This window comes from Cryptomeria japonica, chromosome 6, assembly GCF_030272615.1.
Source record: "Cryptomeria japonica chromosome 6, Sugi_1.0, whole genome shotgun sequence".
NCBI classification, from domain to species: Eukaryota; Viridiplantae; Streptophyta; class Pinopsida; order Cupressales; family Cupressaceae; genus Cryptomeria; species Cryptomeria japonica.
In genome coordinates, this window is record NC_081410.1 from 172209398 (window position 1) to 172230817 (window position 21420).

A 21420-nucleotide genomic window follows, 5' to 3' on the forward strand; every position below is an offset into this window, starting at 1 on the left:
ACTTTACTCCTATTAGTGAATGAAATGAAGTTCACTTTTAGGGATAGGAGATATTTAACCAAAAAAAACGGACTTGAAAAATCTTTTTAAAATGTTTTTTTTGGGTCTTTTTTGAAGCTAGACATCGGCCAAGTCCCGGGCATGGGACTCGCCGAGTTTGACGAGTTTTTGCCAAACTCGCCAACTCGGCGAGTCTGATGAGTTTGCTCACCAGACTCGGCCAAGCCCGAGTCTGAGCTCCAGAGACTCGGCGAGCATGTCTCAGGCTCGAACTCGTCGAGTTTCAGGCAATTTTCTAATCTCTGGTTACAACTTACAACTTACATCCTTACATAGTTTGTCCATTTCAAGTGAACCGTGATGATGACCTATCACAGAAGTTTGCTTAATATTTTTAAGCTGAAAACTGTTAATTGCAATGGCAACAAAAGGGATTTATAATTGAGTGAGTGGATAATACAAAAATAACCTTAAAATATTAAAATAAACTTAATCATTTACATCTCAAATATGTGTTACAAATTCAATACATATCTTAATTACATCTACCTAAAACACACCAAGAAAATATATATCAAGGTGCCCATTTAACCTATGTTACAAATTCAACACCAGCACCTCCAGATGTCTTTTAGGTAGATATTTTTAAGATATCTATGCTAATAGATAATAACGAGACATTGACAAGGAAACCATAATAAAATGTGAACATAAGAATACTCATCATTCAGTTGCAAAATTGTGTGAATTAAATGTGATACTCTAATAGTATAAGTAATGTTTCCTAACTGTTCTTACTCAAATGAGATGTCAATTATTTACATTCTGATGTGCATGGTTCAATATTTCATGGTCCATTTCCCATCAACACTTCTCTTCATCTCAACCTTGTACTGTTCCATTTTATTTCCCCACTTAATTTTGAGAAGCAGATTAAAGTTTTTCAGACCATTAACTTCCTGGAAGAACAAGAACAATTATTAATTTCTCATACCCCACTAAAATATTTACAAACAGCTTACAAGTATTGTGATCAGAAAGCATGTACCTGTTCCTTTGCTGAGAGTATCTTCTGAAGTTCATATGGCGTCATTGAGTTTGACCTCTGCTGTAGAAATTTCAGAGCACCATGAGCTGCTTCTTGTACTAAATGATCATTGGTTGAGACAGTATGCCACCCTGATGCTTCAGTTTTATCTGATTCATATAAGACTAACCATTAAAAACAGGTGCCTGCAATTATGCTAGAAATAAAAAAACTGCTAAAATAGGAATTCAAGGATTCAAGAGATACCAATAGTCGTCTAAATCGATTGTCTTCACCAAAAACAAAATCCACTTTTGTTTTAAAACGGTTAAATCGCAAAGAAGCAAGAGATGGGAAACAATAACCAAGAGTGACATCAAATTACTAAGCAAATACATCCACCTTCACTTTCAAATATATATTGTGCCTTCCCTCAAAAGACATTGATGGAAATGTAACCGCTAGCATAGAATACCCACCTATTCGATTTCCAGGCCAGTCAGATTTTAAAATGTCTAATGCACAGGAGAGCTGTGGAGGGATTCATATGGTTGTAAAAAGGCTGAAAACAAATCAGATCATTGCCAGAAGAATATGTGTGTTTGAATCATTGAAGTCCAGTGTCAAATCCATGAATGATGTCAACTGAATCTTAGTTGAATGTCCTCAATGCTCGAGGAATCACTCACAGCCATTATTTCAAGCACCAACATTTTGTATGGCGAGAGAGTGTATATTACTATATTGTAAGTAGGCAATGGGGGAAACGTGCACACTTATATTTATGAGTATTGTGTATATTTCTTAATTATGGTATTAAAGAAGAAGAAGAAGAAAGAATTTTAACGTCCACGAGGCTAAGAATTTTAATATATTAGACAGCTTAATATATGTCATTACAGCATTATACACATAAATATCCTATGTCATAAAACAATCCTTAAGTTTAAACATTAAAGGTGGTAGCCCTTGATGACTAAATTGCAGACAACTCTAAGCTTGTCTCAAATTTTACAAATTTATCAGAGCCAAGTGCTTTATTCATTATTAGGCCTTTTATTGGCAATTTAATCATGTAGCACAATAATGAAAACAAAATGTTCACTATCGATAAGTTATTGAATATAGTGATGATCATTTATAAACCTAAATTTGTTTGGTGATTGGTCCTTGCCTAATAAAATGGGTTCTTCACCAGCTTCAAAACACGCTCTTTATAATAGTACAGTATGGTTGATGTCATTGGACACAGCTCTAAGTCATTGAGTAGCCATTGCAACCATACAATCTCACAATGTACAAACGGCTAACTTGTATCATACTTAAAAGGAAGACAAGGAAGCTACATGCTGGAGCTTGCTTTTCCATGAAATAGCTCTTAATTTCATCGCATAAACATAGCCAGCAATAGATCTTCTCAAGTCAAAAACAATCGCCTAATTAGAGTCTGTGTCACCTGACAACCTGAACTTTGAAGATTGTTGGCACAAGATGCCAAAGACAAAGGTACCTTGGACATATCAGAGGACTCATTTAACTACTTGCCAGTGGACTAATTTTGATTACAACAGAAATTGAGAAAGATATTAGAGATAAGGCATTACTGTATGACATCGGATAGTAATTCCTAACACAATATATCTAATAAGTTACATTGGTTGTAACAAACAGTATGCAGGTTAGTTTATCATGGTATTAGACATCATTGATGTATAAAGTTTAAGTTAGCGCACCATTTTCATTTTTTAAACATTAATATCCACTGTCATACATAAATTCCTTAAACCATATCAAGTGAGCATAAGGTAGATCAAACTGTAGTTCTTAAGTGTCATGAGGGATGCTGCTATGCTGCCATGATAGTGCAACTGTAATTCATAAAAAAAAAGCTGACCAATTGACACCGAGACCCTTCTTCTGAAAACAAAGTCGTCAACACCAAATGAACTGCTAAAGTTCTAAACATAAAGATGTCATTACTACCTTCTGTCCACAGTTGATCTGATGGAAATCAAAAAAGTTCTCCATTTGGTTGATCCAGGTGACTGGATCCTTCCCATCAAACTTATGCATTTCCACTTTCAGCATTGGGTTACAAGATCCAAAATGAAGGCTAGCATTTGGATTTGGATCGGCTTGCCCTGGCTATCACCCTTGATTGAACACTTGGCTATGAGGTTGATTATTTCCTGATATAGTCTTCAAAAAATGACAATGTTGTAGACAAATATCCTTCCATTTCAGACAATGCTAGCCATTTCTTCTCAAGCTGCATATCATGCATAAATTCTAGTTGGCACACTTTGTCGTCTAATGAAGATGACACTAGATCTGAAGTCCCACCCAATCCTAATGCTTAATCTATATAAACTTTGTTAGGGTTTTTTCCTAGTGTGTAGGAATTCTTGCCATGGCCTCTAGTTTGCAGTCTTGTCATCATGTTGCCAAAATATTTTTGATAATAACTTAGTAAAAAAAAATTAATATAAGCTGAAATTTTGATTGTAACTTACCTTTGCCTGAAACTCACTCTTCTGAAAAACTTTCCAGGACATTTACTGATTTGCATTCATGGTAGTGAAATAGTTCTAATTTTGCAATAATTCCTTCAAAACTACTTCAAATGGCCTCAAATTTGAATTGTAACAGCTTTAATTAGTTCTTGATTAACTTTCCAAGTTGCAAAAAAATAATTCACTAAAGTGAGAGATATGCGCTTCACAATCTGACCTCCTCAATCAGAAAAAAATGTCTTGTTTCTTGCCTTCCAAATGTCGAGATCATGCTCTCATACCACTTATAATGAAATAACTTGCACAAGAGAAGAATATAATAGGAAATATGTTGGAAATGTTTGATAATGATTGATAATAATCAGCCACTTCTAGGGGGAAAACCTCCAAAAGTACTCAATAAGAACCAAATTCACCATATGATGATAATAAAAATAAAAAAACCACTACCTCCTTTATATACCATACTTATGTCATGGATGCCACCCAGCCAACCTAACTACCTATATAAGACTATATAAATCATAGTTGAACTACTCGCCAAGGCCCGAAAAAAAAACTTGGGAAAAACTCGGCCAATACTCAAGAAAAACTCAGCAAAAAACTCGGGAACTTAAAAAATTGCTTTTGCAAAATTCAATGAGGCGATGCATCCCATGAGTCAATAAATGAGAACACAAAAGAGACAAGCTGAGTCTAGATATATTTAAATGCAAAGTGGGTGCAAAATTGCATCCTCATGAGGAATGCTGATGGCTGGAAGCAAAATAGTAAATAGTTTTTGTAGAACTAAAAGTAAATGAATCAATACAATTACATCTTCCTCTTCCCAGCTCTAGTAAAAACTAAGGGAGAGGTAGAACTAGAGGGTCTAGTCTTAGAAGTTTGTTGTGGGTGTGATTGTACCTCCTCGCTCAGTATGATTGGCTAATGTTGTGGCTCGTCATCCATCCTAGATGTAGCTATACCTCTAGCTACACCTGACACTAGCAATGACTCCTCATCCTCCTCAATGTCATCCAGTGTGAAACCAAATCCACCCCCCTCCTCCTCCATAGCCTGCCTCTCCAAATCATTGATGTCATCCTTTGTAAACAATGGAGGTTGCTCCTGCGATGTCCAATCACTGTAAGGATCTATATCATCCAAATCAATTGGACCAGCTAGCTTCCTCTACCTTTCTTATGCACAACCAAAAATTATATTGCACAAAGACAAGGTCATTGAGGCATTTTTGAGCTAACTTACTCCTCTTCTTCGTGTGGATGGCCTCAAACAAGCTCCAGTTGCACTCACAACTGGATGAACTACAAGGCCGACATAAGATTCTTAGGGCAATTTTTTTGAGATTTGGGGTATTTCCACCCCAACTTTGCCACCAAGCATCTGCAAAATAAAATTAGGTTGAGGGCAGCACCCCTCGCAGGGGTCTGAGGGTGAGAAAGAGAGGGGTAGAGAGATAGGTCTAGATCTTGGGGGAGAGAGAAGAGAGTGAGATGGAGAGTGGTAGAGAAGGGGATAGAGGAAGAGTGATAGGGAGATAGATAGGTCTAAAATTTGAGGCAAATAAAGGGAATGAGATAGACAGAGCGAGAGAATGCTGATAGGAGCGTACTGATTACTGAAATTTGACTAAGTCTTAAAATTTAAAAGATCTTCTAAAACCTAAAATTTGCATTATAACTCCTAGAGATCTAAAACCATTCTCAAACATCCTGCCAATATAAAGATAATTTTTTTACATGTTTGGGCCTCTTTTTTAATGCAGCCGAGTTTTTTCTAGAAACTCGCGAAGTTTTTCACGAAAAACTTCGCGAGTTTTTCCCAAGAACTCCGCGAGTTTCTTTTGCGAGTCAATGGTGTTACTACTCGTCGGCCAGAAAAAATCGCGAGTTTTTAGGAACTTGCCGAGTTTTCGGCGAGTAGTCCAACTATGATTATAAATGATCATTTAACTTAATTAATGTTTAGGCTAGCCACAAGCAGACTACACACATCCCCATGCATCCTACAAGTTAAGGATGTAGCACTCTTACCTTTAGCAAAAGACAGCATTTGGCCCTAACTGTGCTTTGGCACACCAATACCACATGTTTCGCTCCTACTCCAATATTCAAAAAATTTGTCTCCTGCCAGCTATAGAACTCGGTGGATTCCCATCACTTTAACTACACTATTAGTTTGATTTCCAAGACACACTAAGTACCAAAAAACAGGTTCATCATTGTGGTCTCAAATTATACCTCAGATTCCAGCTTGACAGAGTTGTCTTAGGAAGCACCATCTGAAATCAATTTCAACCATAAATTGGGGTCAAGGCCAACCATTTATTGAGGAATTGGAAATGACATCTCGTGTCTTCAAAAAAAGCCTAGTTTACCTTCTGTCCTAGGCAATCCATTTTTGTTAGTTAATAGACACCATAATCTTAATACATGTATATAAATTAATTTGGCTGTGTGAAGTATATGAATTTAAAAATTTTGATCTTACATAGATAAAATGCAATAATGGAGACATATTTAGTTTCATATATAATTGTTCTGAAATTCTATCTGAAAATCTTGGTACTTCTTACTGCTTTTTCAGATTCTCATTCAGAGGAAATGATTCCATGTACTCCTTTCATACTCCAGTCTTGCAACGGTGGAGCTTTCAAGTTGTAAGAGATAATTGATTGGAGAAGGAAATGACAGGTAACTAATGCTTTCTAATAACAGTTTCCATCACTCTTTTGCATATTGCCTTCATTTTACAGTATTAGTTCACCTTCAAACTTTTACAGTTTCAGTGACATTACCTAGGACACTCCACTCTTACAAGGACTTCATTTGGCCTCTACTTTTTTTCCTAGGACATATGTTCTGATTTATTGTGCTAAAAGTCCTCAGAAGTAACATGCAAATTATGATTATTATAGTCCTTGTTATGCTCTCTTAGATTCTATAGATGGAATTACTTCCAATACATAGTAAATGTGAATTTGTGAACCCATGAGCTGATCACCATAAGTATTGAGGTTCTTGGCCAACAAAACTGCAACTCCATTATCCCACCCTCATCATACATGCACCAGGACTACATATAAATTTTACACATATGGCCACTATGACCAATGCAACTAATGATGTCTTTAACAGCAAATTCAATATTCTAGAAAAGAAACAACTTGGAAAAAATATAGTGTGCATGCAACTCAATACCAAAGATGAATCAATAGAGAAGAATAAATTGTAGCCGGTTATATGTCCAGCACAACCATATATCAATGTCAATGGGGTTGTGCTTAAATGGCAAGGCCATAAGGTTCTCAAGATGGAGATCCATGTTTGAAAAGGAACATCTTGGAAAAAATGGTGTGTATGCAACTCAATACCAAAGATGAATCAATAGAGAAGAATAAATTGTAGCCAATTATATGTCCAGCACAACCATATATCCATGTCAATGGGGTTGTGCTTAAATGGCAAGGCCATAAGGTTCTCAAGATGGAGATCCATGTTTGAATCCCCAAAGTGACATCTTAAGTTAGAATTTGAAGAGGTGACTCTTGGACTCCATTGTGGCTTCTTAGTTGAATAAAGTCGATTAAGTGGTTCTAAGTTGAATACGTTGAAGGGGAGGAGGTCCCCCTTGTGACCTCCACTGGTGTTGGGCTGATCTAAATAATCCTCCTTACTGATAAAAAAACAACTATATGTACATTACTTTGATTTCCTACATGCAGACCAGCATAACAAGCTGTCCCAAGTGTCCTGAAGATCTTATAAACAAAGGGATAGATACGAAATGTCCCCTTCCATCCACAACATAGAAAGGAAAAAGGGGGACATCCTTCACTTAGGCATCCCTAAAAAGTCACAAGGACGTTAGAATGTTCCCCATGGCTAGGTTAATGACAGTAAAAATAAAACAGAGAGAGCACTCAAACAGTCCCCTGTGGCTGAAAATAAAAGAGACTTTTACACTTATAAAATTACCACTCTACCTGCTTGTTTGTATGTCTACCTGATATATAATGCTCATTAATTCCTAATATGATGGCTGAATTGGAGGGTCATCTCACTATCGTGAAACGGGTTGTTCATTCTCCTTCATTAGGTGGCTTGTGTAGCCAAATCTTAACCTTATTTTTCATACCACAGAAGGGGTCAATTTGAATTCATTTGCTATAGGCTTCTCTCTTGTCATCAATAGAAGCAAGAATATCTCGTCATTGTTCATGCTAAAAAGAGGGCTGATTTTACCCCCCATCTACCTCCTTTAAGCATCCCTAGCTATGATTGTTGAATTTCAATTCAATTTATGGTTAAGTTTTTCATGCCCTAGAATTTATATTAATCATAGGTAAGGTTGTATATAATTGTTGCTTGCTATGTGATTTTTTAAATTTTATGATATCATGGTCCAAAGTTGTTTAGTTCCGGTATCACCTACAAGCAAGACAATTAATCATCCAAGCAATTCCATGAAATGCCTTTAAACTAAATATCTTTGGGCATTACTGATCTTGTCGCTCAATACCACTATGCATTTCTTGTTTCAGCATTTTCATTTAGTTTTGATTCTCGAATTCTGATTTTGTCATTTCAAGTTTGTACTTTGTATTAATGTATTAATAAAATTAATATTGTATTCTCAAATGGATCAATGGATCAATAGATTGTCATTGTCATTAATATTGAATTCAACTTCTTTCAGTTTGTTTGAATTTTCTTGTATTTTAATATTTTAATATTAATTGCTATATACTATTTTCATAGCTTTCCCCCCACCATTCCCAAAAACCAGAAAGTTTTTCGCCATCTCTTAAACCAATCCCCGTTTCTCAGAAACTTGATGAAACAACAGTACAGATTAATGGCTTATAATAAATCTTTCAAATTATTGGCGATGTCACTTAAAGCCAACACATATGGCATCCTTGGCAACTATAATAAATGACTAATATCAATATGTTTCTACAAATATTGATCCAACTTCAATTATTCGCATATGGATTTTATCCCCTACTGCTATCTTTTAACTGGTTCTAAAGTATCCTATTCTATAGCTGTTGACCATGGGTTCTGAAATTTGCACCATATAAGATAAGCATAAAATATATTGTTCATCAAAGTCCATCCTTCTTAGCCAGTTAAAAGGATCTCAAATTGCATTGTGTTGTGTTTTTCACTAAAACAGGGAAACTACTATTCTAGTTCAATAAATTTGCACCGAGAACCTGACATTCCATTACTAGCTGAATAAATCTGAATTTGAAGGCTGAAATATGCTCAAAACAAAAAAAAATTCAAAACACTTGCTACCGGAAACCTAGCATAGCATATATTGTTATGCTAAAACCACAACTAGAATCTGATTTTTTTTTTTAAAAAGGTTACCTAGAAACACATTACCTGGCTCAAGGCCCCTTTGTAATGCCCCAGCCGTGAAAGTAGATTAAAAGTATCCATACTCAGAAAATCGTCTTATTTATAAGATTTCATGATTTTATGTGATCTTAGGTCAAAGGAGTTAATGTATCAGGCAGTAATTATCTTCATAAAGCAGCAATGGGAAGGCAACAATTCTATTACATCGACAGCTAGCATTCTAAATCTGCATCAATGCATAAAACTAATAACATACAGCGATCCATATATATGATAACAATGTACCAAAGAGATTAAGGGATATGTAAAGATTTATGCTTATATTAATACGTGTTATTAATCATTGATGGGGGTGAGATTACAGAAGCAGTTTATTAATTAAAAGGCAAAAGACAACTTATTAAGAGTCACAACTAAACATCACCCCATTGAAAATGGGAAACCCCACTTTTTTCTTGACAGCATAGTTGTTTTAGCTTAGTCGTCTAGCTTGGCAATGGTTCGAGTCTTTAGCCTTTGCTTATGAAAGGGTTTGGTTTTGCTAATCCCAAGGTGGAGCAAGTCTTAGGAGTTTGAGGCAGTCTTACATCAATCCAGCCTTCCTTGGGCATAGTATAGAGCTCGCTCAGCTTAGTGCTTAAATGTTGGATAGGAGTAAAGAATTTCATTAAGAGGTGATTCACAAGATAAGTTTTATAAGTGATGAGCAACTCTCAAGCAAGTAGAAGCGCTTCAAGGACTGGATGAGGAAGAGGGGAATCGATCAAAAGCTAGGTGGATGAAGAATGGATATCAAAATATTTACAAGTGTGGATGAAAGTAAAGTTCCATGAGTGCTCAAATTCCATGACCTCAAGGAATCCATGACTTGAGGGTCTTGAGGGCTAGTTTTATCCATGAGTTTCACTATCAGTTGGTTCATCAAGATAAGTGAGAGTTGGAATGAGCAAGTTTATCCATGTCTTCTTGATCAAATACAAAGATCCAAGACTTGAGAAAAGGTGTGCAAAAGTGCTCAAATTACTTCAAGCACTTCAAAATATAAACAATACTCTTAAACCAAACCAAAGGCATGAAAGGGAAGATACCCCCAGCCAATCCGAGAACAAACATGAAACTACAATAGGGTCAAATTGAAGCACAAATAGACCGCCCTTCTTAAATGAGGAGGGATCATCAAGGTAAAATAGAGAAATCAATAACCCAATCATGAGGGAACTTGCCATGGAATATGCAGGATTGGACCCTGAGGTGAAAAGAAGTATTCCATTCACAGCATATTGTGAGGCTGGAATGAGGAGTATCTATAGGAAAGGAGATAACCGTCCTAACCTAAGTGTACAAAATAAAATAGGGAAATTGTTCATTCCAAATTTTGATGGGTTAGGGAAGGTTGCAGCCCATGCATGACTGCAAAAACTTGAAACATACCTAACCCTTTGTCCCATGACAGAAAGAGATGCCATCACATTTGCCATTTTACACTTAGAAGGAATGGCCCACAATTGGTGGCATCATGGCCTAGTTTCCCAAGACCGCAAGAATATAAAAACCTATGATACGTCCAAGAAAGACTTATTGAAAGATTTGATCAAACACATCACCAAAAATATTTCAAGGAACTTACAAGGATCAGTCAAAGGGGGACTTTTGAAGAATACATCACAGAATTCCGAAGGTTAGCCGTTATGGTTCCCGGGATATCTGAAGAAAGGCTCACCTACCTATTCATAGAGGGACTAACAGATACATGCCGAGGACTAGTGAGTGCTTTGGATCTCTCTACTCTCCAAGAAAAGATCCTTAAGGCTACTCAGTTGGAGGCTGCCCAAACCAATGGACGAGATCACTCTAAGAAGACAACATCAAAGGATAAGCACTTCCATGACAGGGATGACCGTAAGAGGACATTCATTCCTCATGATGAATGAGAGGAACTAAGGAAGAAGGGTCTGTGCTTTGACTGCAAGGAGAAATGGGAGCGAGGACACACTTGTAAACAAGATGAAACCAAAGAGAATAAGGTACACTACAAATGCAAAGATGAATGGAGGCACAAGCACATTTGTAATCCAAAGGACCTTAAGCAAAAAATCTCGTGTCTCAAATGTAAAGAAAGATGGGAGCCAGGGCATAAATGTGGGAAGGGAAGTCAAGCCCATAATATTGAAGCGATATCCAATAAAGAAACAAGAGATGAAGGAGAAGGATGGTGAGATGGGGGGAAATGGCTATAAGATTCCTCAGTAGGTACACCACCTCATATGAGATGGCGGAAGGCCACATGAGGCCAAGAGGGATAGTATACCTGCTCTAGGGCCTAGGGAGAGGATCTCTTGGGTACCCTATCATGCCTCCTTATCCTAACCCTTTATGATTGAACAACCTTAATAAAATTAGATATATGAATTGATTACCCCAAGAAATGGATTTGGTCTTGGTTGGATGTTCCTGCCTCTTGTGGGCTAAGTAATGAATTGTTGATCACCCCAAGAGATGGATTTGGTCCTAGTTGGACATTCCCGCCTCTTGTGGGCTAAGTAATGAATTGATCACCCCAAGAGATGGATCTAGTCCTGGTTGGACGTTCCTGTCTCTTGTGGGCTAAGTAATGAATTGATCACCCCAAGAGATGGATCTGGCCCTAGTTGGACGTTCCTACCTCTTGTGGGCTAAGTAATGGAATTGATCACCCCAAGGGATGGATCTAGTCCTAGTTGGACGTTTCTACCTCTTGTGGGCTAAGTAATGAATCAATCACCCCAAGGGATGGATCTGCATCTAGTTGGATGTTCCTGCCTCTTGTGGGCTAAGTAATGAATTGATCACCCCAAGGGATGGATTTGGTCCTAGTTGGACATTCCTGCCTCTTGTGGGCTAAGTATTGAATCAATCACCCCAAGGGATGGATCTTGTCCTAGTTGGACATTCCTACCTCCTGTAGGCTAAGTAATGAATTGATCACCCCAAGGGATGGATCTGCTCCTAGTTGGACGTTTCTGCCTCTTGTGGGACGTAATGCAAATGGCCATGACTTGGATATTGCGTGCTCTCGGGCTTAGTTGGGTTGGGCAGTTTATCGACATCCTTTCAAGTCTCCTACCAAACTAAGAAATGAGTGGTTATAGGATAATTAGCTAGTCATAACGTTTATCTTAATTTGCCTATTCACTAAATGCTCATTGTTTCTTAAAACCATTAAGGGTAGATTGAGTTTACTTAGCATGTTATTGATTTGTTGTTTCCTTGCATAAACAAGTTGATTCCAAAATGTGTTAGGGTAAATCTATGGATGCTTTCTAGTCAAAGATAAAGATCTAACAATTCTTGTCTTTGTGTGCATACTTCGTGTCTACATATATTCATGTGTATGCTATGTGTTTTTATGTGTATACTATGTGTTTGGTATATCTACTACATAAATATTTATGATTACTGATTTCTATCATCGTGAATTCTATTTTTTTGTTGACCTAGAACAAAGAGAGTAAACCAAGAGAAATGAGTTTATTAAATTATTTAGGAAAGAATATTGCAGTTAAGGTCTTAGATGTGTGTCATGCTTCTAATCCTCATCCTAATATATGTTAAGATCACCCTTGCTTTAATGCAGAGAGATATGCAAGACATTATGCAAATGTTGGGCCAACCAAATTAAATAAGGAATACAAATCCCCAACGATTGATCTATAACCTTCATAATTCAGTTCATAGAAAGCTACATTGCTTGAGGACAGGCAATCTTGGGAAGGGTGTACTATCATGTCCCCGCCTTGAAAGAAGAATCGATACTCAAAAAATCGTCTTATTATATAAGACCTCCCAATTTTCTATAGGAGCTAATATTTTAGGCACTAGATGTCTTTATAAAGCAAGAATGGGAAGCAACTATTAAATATTGCATATTGATCATCAAGTGTAATGAAGACCAAACATTGGCATTATTACTAGTCACGTAATCTTGCAAAATCTGGAAGTAACAATCGACACGATATTGTGATCGATGTAGTGACTAACATCAAACATATCGAATACCTTTAATAAATGAATAGATCCCATAATATCAAAGGAGTTTCCAATCACTTCAGAATTGAGTATCACTGCACATCCAGATCAGCCGAGAAGTCTTAAGTTCGATCAAGGGAGATATCACAGTTCCAAGGCATTGCAATCAGTTAGAAACAAGTCTATCGTTGCCAAGAAGAATATAGTAAGTTCACTCAAATGTTAGATAGTGGTAAATGCATCGCTGTTCAAGGAAAAGATACAACAGATTGATCAAAGGCAAGTAGTTGTCTCATACATCATCGCTGACCAAGGAATAAGTATGACGATCTGCAATTAGTTAGTTAACTAATGACAATTAAATTATAAGGAAGAGACACGAATTAGGCACTTGTTGCAAAGGGTTGTGGATGTTGAGACGCAACTTGTCACATCATGTTCATCATGGCATACTTAAGGATGATCACAAGCTCCTTCCAAATCATCTCATGTTTGTTATATATATTTCTTCATAACTGCAATGCTCACACGAGCCAATAGTCAACCAAGTGAGAGAAGGGTGAGAACCCATCTGATGCAAGGTGAAGGATACATGCACCAAGAGGAATCATAGCAGAGATGGCGTCAAAGGTTGCACAAACACGAGCCATAACAGGAAGAGCAACAGAAATTGTAATTCCGATCAGATTCATAACCAGTTCAAATCGCATGATCATAAGGAAATAAGTCAGGGACAGAGATCCTACCAACTAAAGCTCTGAATCAATATTCTTGTAGACAATAATACCATCAGAATTCCAATAATCATAGCACATTTTGAGGATCCATTGCATATTGAGTTTTATATCAGTTAAGAAGGTTCTATTATTTCATTCCATATTCATATAAATCTCACGAATTAAGCCCTTCTTGATTTGAATATTACATAACGATAATTCCATTAGACATTTCTAATCCAGATCCTAAGAATCCTAAGTATAATTGTCTCATTAGATTGTGAAGATAGGGGACATTTTACAAGGGACATTACAGATAATAGAGGAAAGGGTGTTTCATCACCTCGAGATAAAATTCAAGGTGTAGCTATGAGGGTGAGGGTATTTTGCAATTATTAGTACAAGGAGAAACTAATGAGGATGGCTTCACAACGAGAGACCCTGCATGAAAATACACCACATATACATGAAGATACTTCCCCACATCAAGGCAAGCTATTCAAGTGCACCATGAACAAAGAGAGGATCCAGCATAGGCATCATAAAAATTACATCAAACGTCATCAAGATGAAGTACTTCACAAGGAAGAAAATTCACAAGTTAGAAAATGAAAAGTGAAATGTGATCGAGGAAAGATAGTTTCAAATCAAAGTTAGAAAGTCAGCTTGATCACTCCAAGATGATGGAATTTGGGAATATGATCATTACCACATCACACCAAGCAGTTGCAGTGTTGAGTATCAAGAGATATTACTCAGCCACAAACACTTGTGAGGAGTTACAAGATGAGCAAGCTGAGGTGGCACCCAGTCATCATCAACCCAATCACATCACTCCAAGTCAAAGCATCCAAATTCAATGTACTTGACTCATTCAATGAGGAGGATAACTACCACATGTGAAGGCACAAAGTTCAATGTACATGTTGTCATTTTATGACACCCTTGGTCCATCAGTGAGAACCGATCAGAGATGTGTTCTATGGACCAACACTGCCTCAATTGATCAAAGAAAAAACAATGGAATCATGAAGTGTGAAGTGTTGTCTTGCCAGAACTCCGAAACCCCCAGGTTCTCAAGTTCCTATGTCTTCTCTTCCTCAACCTCGGAACTCTAGAACCCCCAGGTTCCCAAGTTCCTTGTTTTCAACCTCGGAACTTCAAAACCCCCAGGTTCCCAAGTTCCTTGTTCTTCTACCCCAGAACTCCGGAACCCCCAGGTTCCCAAGTTCCTTGTTCTTCTACCTTGGAACTCCGAAACCCCCAGGTTCCCAAGTTCCTTAGTCTTCAACCCCGGAACTCCGGAACCCCAGGTTTCCAAGTTCCTTATTCCTCAAACTCGGAACTCCAGAACCGTCAGGTTCCCAAGTTCCTAAGTCTTCAACCCCGGAACTCCGGAACCCCCAAGTTCCCAAGTTCCTAAGTTCATCAACCTCAGAACTCCGGAACCCCCAGGTTCCCAAGTTCCTTAGTCTTCAACCTCGGAACTCTGGAACCCCCAAGTTCCCAAGTTCCTTATTCCTCAAACCTGGAACCCCCAGGTTCCCAAGTTCCTTATTCCTCAAACCTAGAACTCCGGAACCCCCAGGTTCCCAAGTTCCTAAGTCTTCGAACCCAGAACCCCCAGGTTCCCAAGTTCCTAAGTCTTCAACCTCGGAACTTCGGAACCCCCAAGTTTCCAAGTTCCTAGTCTTCTACCCCAGAACTCCGAAACCCCCAAGTTCCCAGGTTCCTAAGTCTTCCCAACTTTGGTGACCCAGGTCTCCAAAGTTTCCCCAACTTCGGTGACCTAGGTCTCCGAAGTCTTCCAAACTCCTTCTGGCTGGCGACACTTCCAGATGGCATGATCAACACTCAAAGCCCTTAATGCTCCAACAACTCTTGCAACTTGTACACCTTTTGTGGAGTTACAGGGGCGCATTTAATGATTTTTGGAGGATTTCCATCAAGAGAAGTACAAAGCCATGCTTATTTGTGGTTACTTATGTCATGCTTGCATGCTCTGACTTTGGAATGTCAGCCAATCCACCTTTTGGAAGTCCCTTTCTTCTTGGGATTGCGTTGTCAGGGTATGGCCAGGTTGCTCGCATGTACACAATGTCAGGTGCATGCACTTCCCTGCATTCCCTGACTGACATTTCCCTCACACACAAGGGTCAAAGCTTCTCTTCCTTGTAACCGATGGTCTCTCCTATGCGACCAGTTTTCTATATAAGGCTGTTATGCCTCATTGTAAAGGGTTCCCTCCATGCTAGTTTGAGCTATTTTATGCTCTCCTACTTCTCTTGTATTTATCTTGCATTTATGCAACTGTAAGTTTGGCCATTGGCCTTATAATTAATTGGAAAACACCATTCTTGCCTTCTTTCAACCTATGTATGATGAGTATGTTTTCTTACCTTCATTATAGGTGTATGTCTTGTGGCTTTTCTCTCCATATATGTTGTGTTAACTTGTTTTCTGAGTGTGACTTGTGGGAATCCTTCTCCCCTCTTAACACTTAGCGAATTATAACCTCCATACATGCATTGGAGTCACTCATGCAACTGAATTTTGTGAATCTCCTAGGTATTTAAGTTAATTCTTTGTGTCATCTCGGTGGGGAGAGGAACAATCTCTTCTTGGTGTATCACCTCCCTTTATTTCAAGCATTCTCTCTTCCCTTTACCTCTGCAAGTTGTTTAGGTAGGCTTAGGAGTTAGTTTTGAAGTGTTGAGTTGGTTCAACACATGCACCTGGATTGAGAAGGAAGCTGGCCTTCTCCGGAGATTCAACCCCCTTGCGCAAGGTCCCACACTTCAAGGTTGTCTCCATGTTTCACAAGGTTGTTGAGTTGATAGCTCAACAAGGGTGCGAGCTTTTGTGATAACGGTACCTAACCTCATCACTCATTTGTGCACATTCAGAGATGGACATGTTCCATTATAATGTAATTATCTCATTGGTCAAGAAGAAGTTTGTTGTAACAAACCCTAATTAGGGTTTTATTGTAAAATCTTGACCATTGATTTGAGAATCAATTGGTGCCTTTGAATTGTAAAAAGAGCTCTCTATAAGGCTCAATCCTCTCATTTGTAAAAATTAATAGTCAGTAGCCAAATAGTTAGCAAGTAGAAGTAGAGTAGGAGGAGGAAAGAAAGAATTGTTGCCAAGACATGTGGAAATAAATACTTTATTTCATTTAAGTTATAGTGGATCTGTGTTGTGTTTCTACATTTGCATGGTTTCTTGTTACTTCTCAAGGTTAATTAAAGTTCATTGATTATGGTGGATGTTTTTGAAGATTTTGTGATGAATTCCTTAGTTCATACTTTTTGTAGTTTGCTAATTATAAGCTACAATGAAAAGTTAGCCTGAGCCTGATCATTATGCTAAGTTTGATTGTAGATACTTGTTCAAGTTGCGCCAACATTGGGTATTTGAGTGAAGTATTAATAGTATGAAAATCCTCCATTTCCTTAGAAAATTGCAACAAGTTTGTGTAGTTGTTGTCATCATAGCGAAGGAAACTATTTGAGGGAATTTGTCTATCTGAGTAACATTCATCGTCGTCATTGGTCTTAGGAGTAGCATAGTCTTTCTAAACCCTTATCCTTTTTATCTTTATTTTCAAAATCAAGTTAATTTCCACATTCTAGCTATTGGCAACAACAATGAAGGAAAATTGAGAGGGGGGGTGAATAAGTTTTCACCAAATCTACAAACTTAATCACAAATACAGATCTGATAAATTGCATCAATAACAAAGACAGGCGAATTGATATCACAAAACACAACACCAAGATTTTGACGTGGAAAACCCACGGTGGGAACCTACCCACAGTAAGATGATACTCTGCAGTAGTATGTGTAAATATTACAATGGGGAATGCACATGCATTCAAGCACACTGCCTAGAGCTCTCTGCTCAAAAGATAATGACCCGGAAGGCTACAACCCTCAAGAAAGTCTCACTGACTTACAACAAGATTTAGACTACAATCCAGAAGGAATGAACTGCAATAATAGCATCTGCAAATACTTGATGATAGTTTCAGTTAAGCACAATTGTCTGCTCTGCAACACCAATCTCTACCCAATACACCACATCGGAAGATGAATCCTTGTTCGCACATACACCACTCTCTAATAATGCAAACACAACCTTGATACCTAAATTGCATGACAATATCAACTATTTATACAATTCATCAACCTTGACAACAAGGTCGGCTAAACCCTCAACCCATAATTACAAAATTACATCACACGATACAAAGATCGACCACAGGACCAATATAATGATATACATGACATAACATGGACCTAATTCAAATCTCCAAACATGCGACACCATTGAAAATCACACCAATACCAACTGCAACACGTTACACCACCAAGAAAACTGCATAACACGAAGAACATCACCGGTTCAGCAAAATCACCAAGAGCTCGCACAACAATCAATGCAGATCGTCAAAACAAATAGGACATAATTAGGAAACACCAGCAAGCACGTTAGAAACATTAGTAACAGCTGCACCAACACCACTTATCAAATCTTCATCTGTCAACGTCTGAAACTCAAGAACACTCAAACAACAGCAACTATCATGAAGAAAGATAACTTGCGAAGCACCAAATCACAAACTATCTATAATGAAGATACACAAGACCATCCCAAACAATCTCCCAAAGACTCAACTCAAGATCTGATCACACCAAATATACCGAAGGAAATACTAAACTCTGCAACACACTGATCAGAAAAACAAACTGCAAACCGGATCATATGATATGATCAATTAAGCTTCCCGGATCACCAAAACCAATATAGAATAATATAATGATACTATTAATACTCCATACACCAAACCATAATCCCAATAAACCAATCTGCAAGCACCGGAGCAATAAATCACAGGAATATGTTGACATCAATGACAACAACATATCCAAGCAGCAACAATGTCCAACACTAGTAGAGTTCAAGCAAAACGTAAGTCCCCTTGTGATTCCAGCAAATCATATCACACACTGAGCCTATCCACGTATAAAGTTAAGACTTGACTATAGGTGTATATGGTGAAAATGGATGATGAAAATAATAATATTGAAAGACTAACAAAGATCGAACCACAAAAACCCTAGCCTAACAATGAAAAGCATCCACCATACACAAATGGAGATATCTAAGATCATGCAAATAAGCAATAACAAAACAAGATATACCATTCACATGTCAAGTAGGGTTTCAATCTCCATTGTCTCCAATCTCCATTAATTTTGTTTGATACTATTGCTCTCAGATTTTATGTGTGCACAAGAGCTCAATAAAGAACGAATTGTGGTTGATAGCTTGATCGCAAGAAGACTTGATTGCATAAGATTGATTAGGTCATTAGGGTTGATAAAGAACGAAACATCCTCTTATATAGAAGACACTTTAGGAAATGGAAGGATAAGATTAAAAGGTGTAAAAGTAAATGGTCGGCTAGGATTAAAGGGTAAGTAAAAGAAATTGGAAAATAATGAAAGGGTAGGTGGTGTAGGAATTAAGAGATAAATGACAAGTGTCATGGATTAGAAAAGGCTAATGAATTAATTAAATAAATAAATATTCATTTAATTAATAGAAGAGAGGAAATAATTAAATATATAAAAATATTTATTTAATTAAGAAGGGATAATATAAATAAATAATAATATTCATTTAAATGAGAAAAGGCTAGAAAGGGCTAAAGTGAATTAATTAAATAAATAAAAATTATTTAATTAATAGAAGAATTAGGATCAATTTATTAAATAAATAATAATATTTATTTAATTAAAGAAGACAGTTTTAGGTGTCTACAATAGGAACCTCGGAGTCCCCTTGTTTGATCACATACTTTAGCATCCAAGAGGTCTTTGTTCAAAAAAGGGTATAATACTTAGTATTTTATTTTGTGTTGCATGGTGTCATAAAAAACACATCAACAGTGGTGACATGGAAAAAACATAACCCTCCATCACCGATTGAAGGATATATACACAACATATTGGCCACTCAAAGGGCATCCAAAAAGGAGAACAAATCAGTTTGGATATAAGCAAATCTGCATTTCAGAATACGGCAATTTGGTGTTCTAGCAAGTATAGTGGTATGCATTGTGCATTGTGATGATGTTGTTTAACATATAACCTCTTAGGTACTTTGGTATAGTTAATGATGAGAAATGATAAATAATCTAGAATCTTTATTTATTTACTAGGTTACTTATTTTTCTACAAACAATCATGTAGAGGTTAGCAAGGAAATACAAGTAGAAAGGGCAGAGATGGGTTCCCCTTCTAAGTAGGTCACCCCATGTTGGATGGACGAGGTTCTTGCCACTTGTGGGCTGAGTTGCGACGAGTTTTTGGGCACCCTATTGTGCTTTCCTTTCCAATCTCCATGATGGTTGGTTGTTAGAAGTAAACTAAATAATGGAAGCAATCATTTATGGCTTAATAAGGAGACATGAGTAAAGAGACGAGTTCCCCTTCTAAGTAGGCTACTCCATGTTGGATGGACAAGGTTCCTGCCACTTGTGGGCCAAGGGGTGTTGTATCACGCCCTTTGGCTTAATTGCAGTGAATGTTCCGGGCGCCCTATTTTGCTCTCCTCTTCAACCCCTACAATGGTTGATTCTTGGAAATACAACTATAGATTAGATCCCAATGAGTGATGTTATTCAATTTAAAAACTTATTTGATTTATTAATGCCATTGATTATATGCATTTCTATGTTATAATCATTTCTATGTTACTGGATTCCCAACTCTTATGAAAATAATTGGCCTTATGAATTATATTTCAAATGTTAACTAACATTAGTGCAGGGTTTAAACCAAAGAGTATGTTGGAAAGGAAACTGTTAGTTGGTAATTTCTATTTTAATGAGCTATATTTCTTATTTTAATTGAACTTGTGATTTTTAGGGCAAGATTTAAGTATATACCAAAAGGGGACATTACACCCTTATCCTCCCTTTCTCTGTTTTTGACACTTGGGGACTCGCAGGAAATGTTTCCTTGCTGTCCCTGATCATATTTTTTGAAGTGTGTCATAACCAATACAAATAATGCTCAAGGGAGTGTTTTAGAAACCCTAGATTTTTGCTACACACACCCCAGCATTTAGTGTAGCTTCTGTTTGCAAACTTCTTTTTAATGTTCAATATTCATTTATTTCACATATCACTTTATAAATTTTGATTATCAAATGTTTCAACAATGAACGTTCATACTCTTAGGCTCTAGGCTCAATAGTAAATAGGCTTTTGGTTATAAAGTAACTATAGAATTTCAATGCAGAAGCACATGCAAGCACACACACACACATATTACTTGTCCCGTTTCCTAAATCTTGGGGAAAAGTTTTGTAGTACTATGAATGTGCTCTAACATCCCTTGCCATCCCCATCAGTTAAACTCTATGTAACATAGAAAAGAACTGGAATAACAACTTTGTTGTTAGTCATAAGAATTTTTGTATTGTGTCAAGTTTATTTCAATAACAACTTTGTTGCACCCACATGAATTTTTTGTATTTTATCAACTTTAGCTAGCATATATTGTTTTCCCAAGTATAAGTCATGATCAGGTCTTCTCAAGTTTGTTTTGTCTTAATGGTTCACAAGATCATGAATTATGCTCTTGAAGTTATCCATCATGGCAAGGGGAAAGAGGTCATGAGATCATATTCAATTGATAGAATCAAGTTCAAAGTCAAAATTTCACCAAGGGAACACCTTTAGGAAGGAAGCATCCAAGCCAAAAGA

General features: G+C 37.3%; 1 protein-coding gene across 1 annotated transcript in view; it reads right to left on the minus strand.

Moving 5' to 3' along the window:
- Positions 1 to 680: 680 nt before the first annotated feature.
- Positions 681 to 21420, minus strand: part of LOC131071802 (cysteine proteinase inhibitor 6) — a 28206-nt gene continuing 7466 nt past the window's right edge. Inside the window, exons 3-4 of the mRNA XM_058007761.2 lie at positions 1049 to 1197; positions 681 to 959 (exon numbers count right to left, since the gene is read on the minus strand). Coding sequence (XP_057863744.2) covers positions 840 to 959; positions 1049 to 1197 — 269 coding nt within the window. The 3' untranslated portion in view covers positions 681 to 839. The remainder of the gene's footprint in view (positions 960 to 1048; positions 1198 to 21420) is intronic.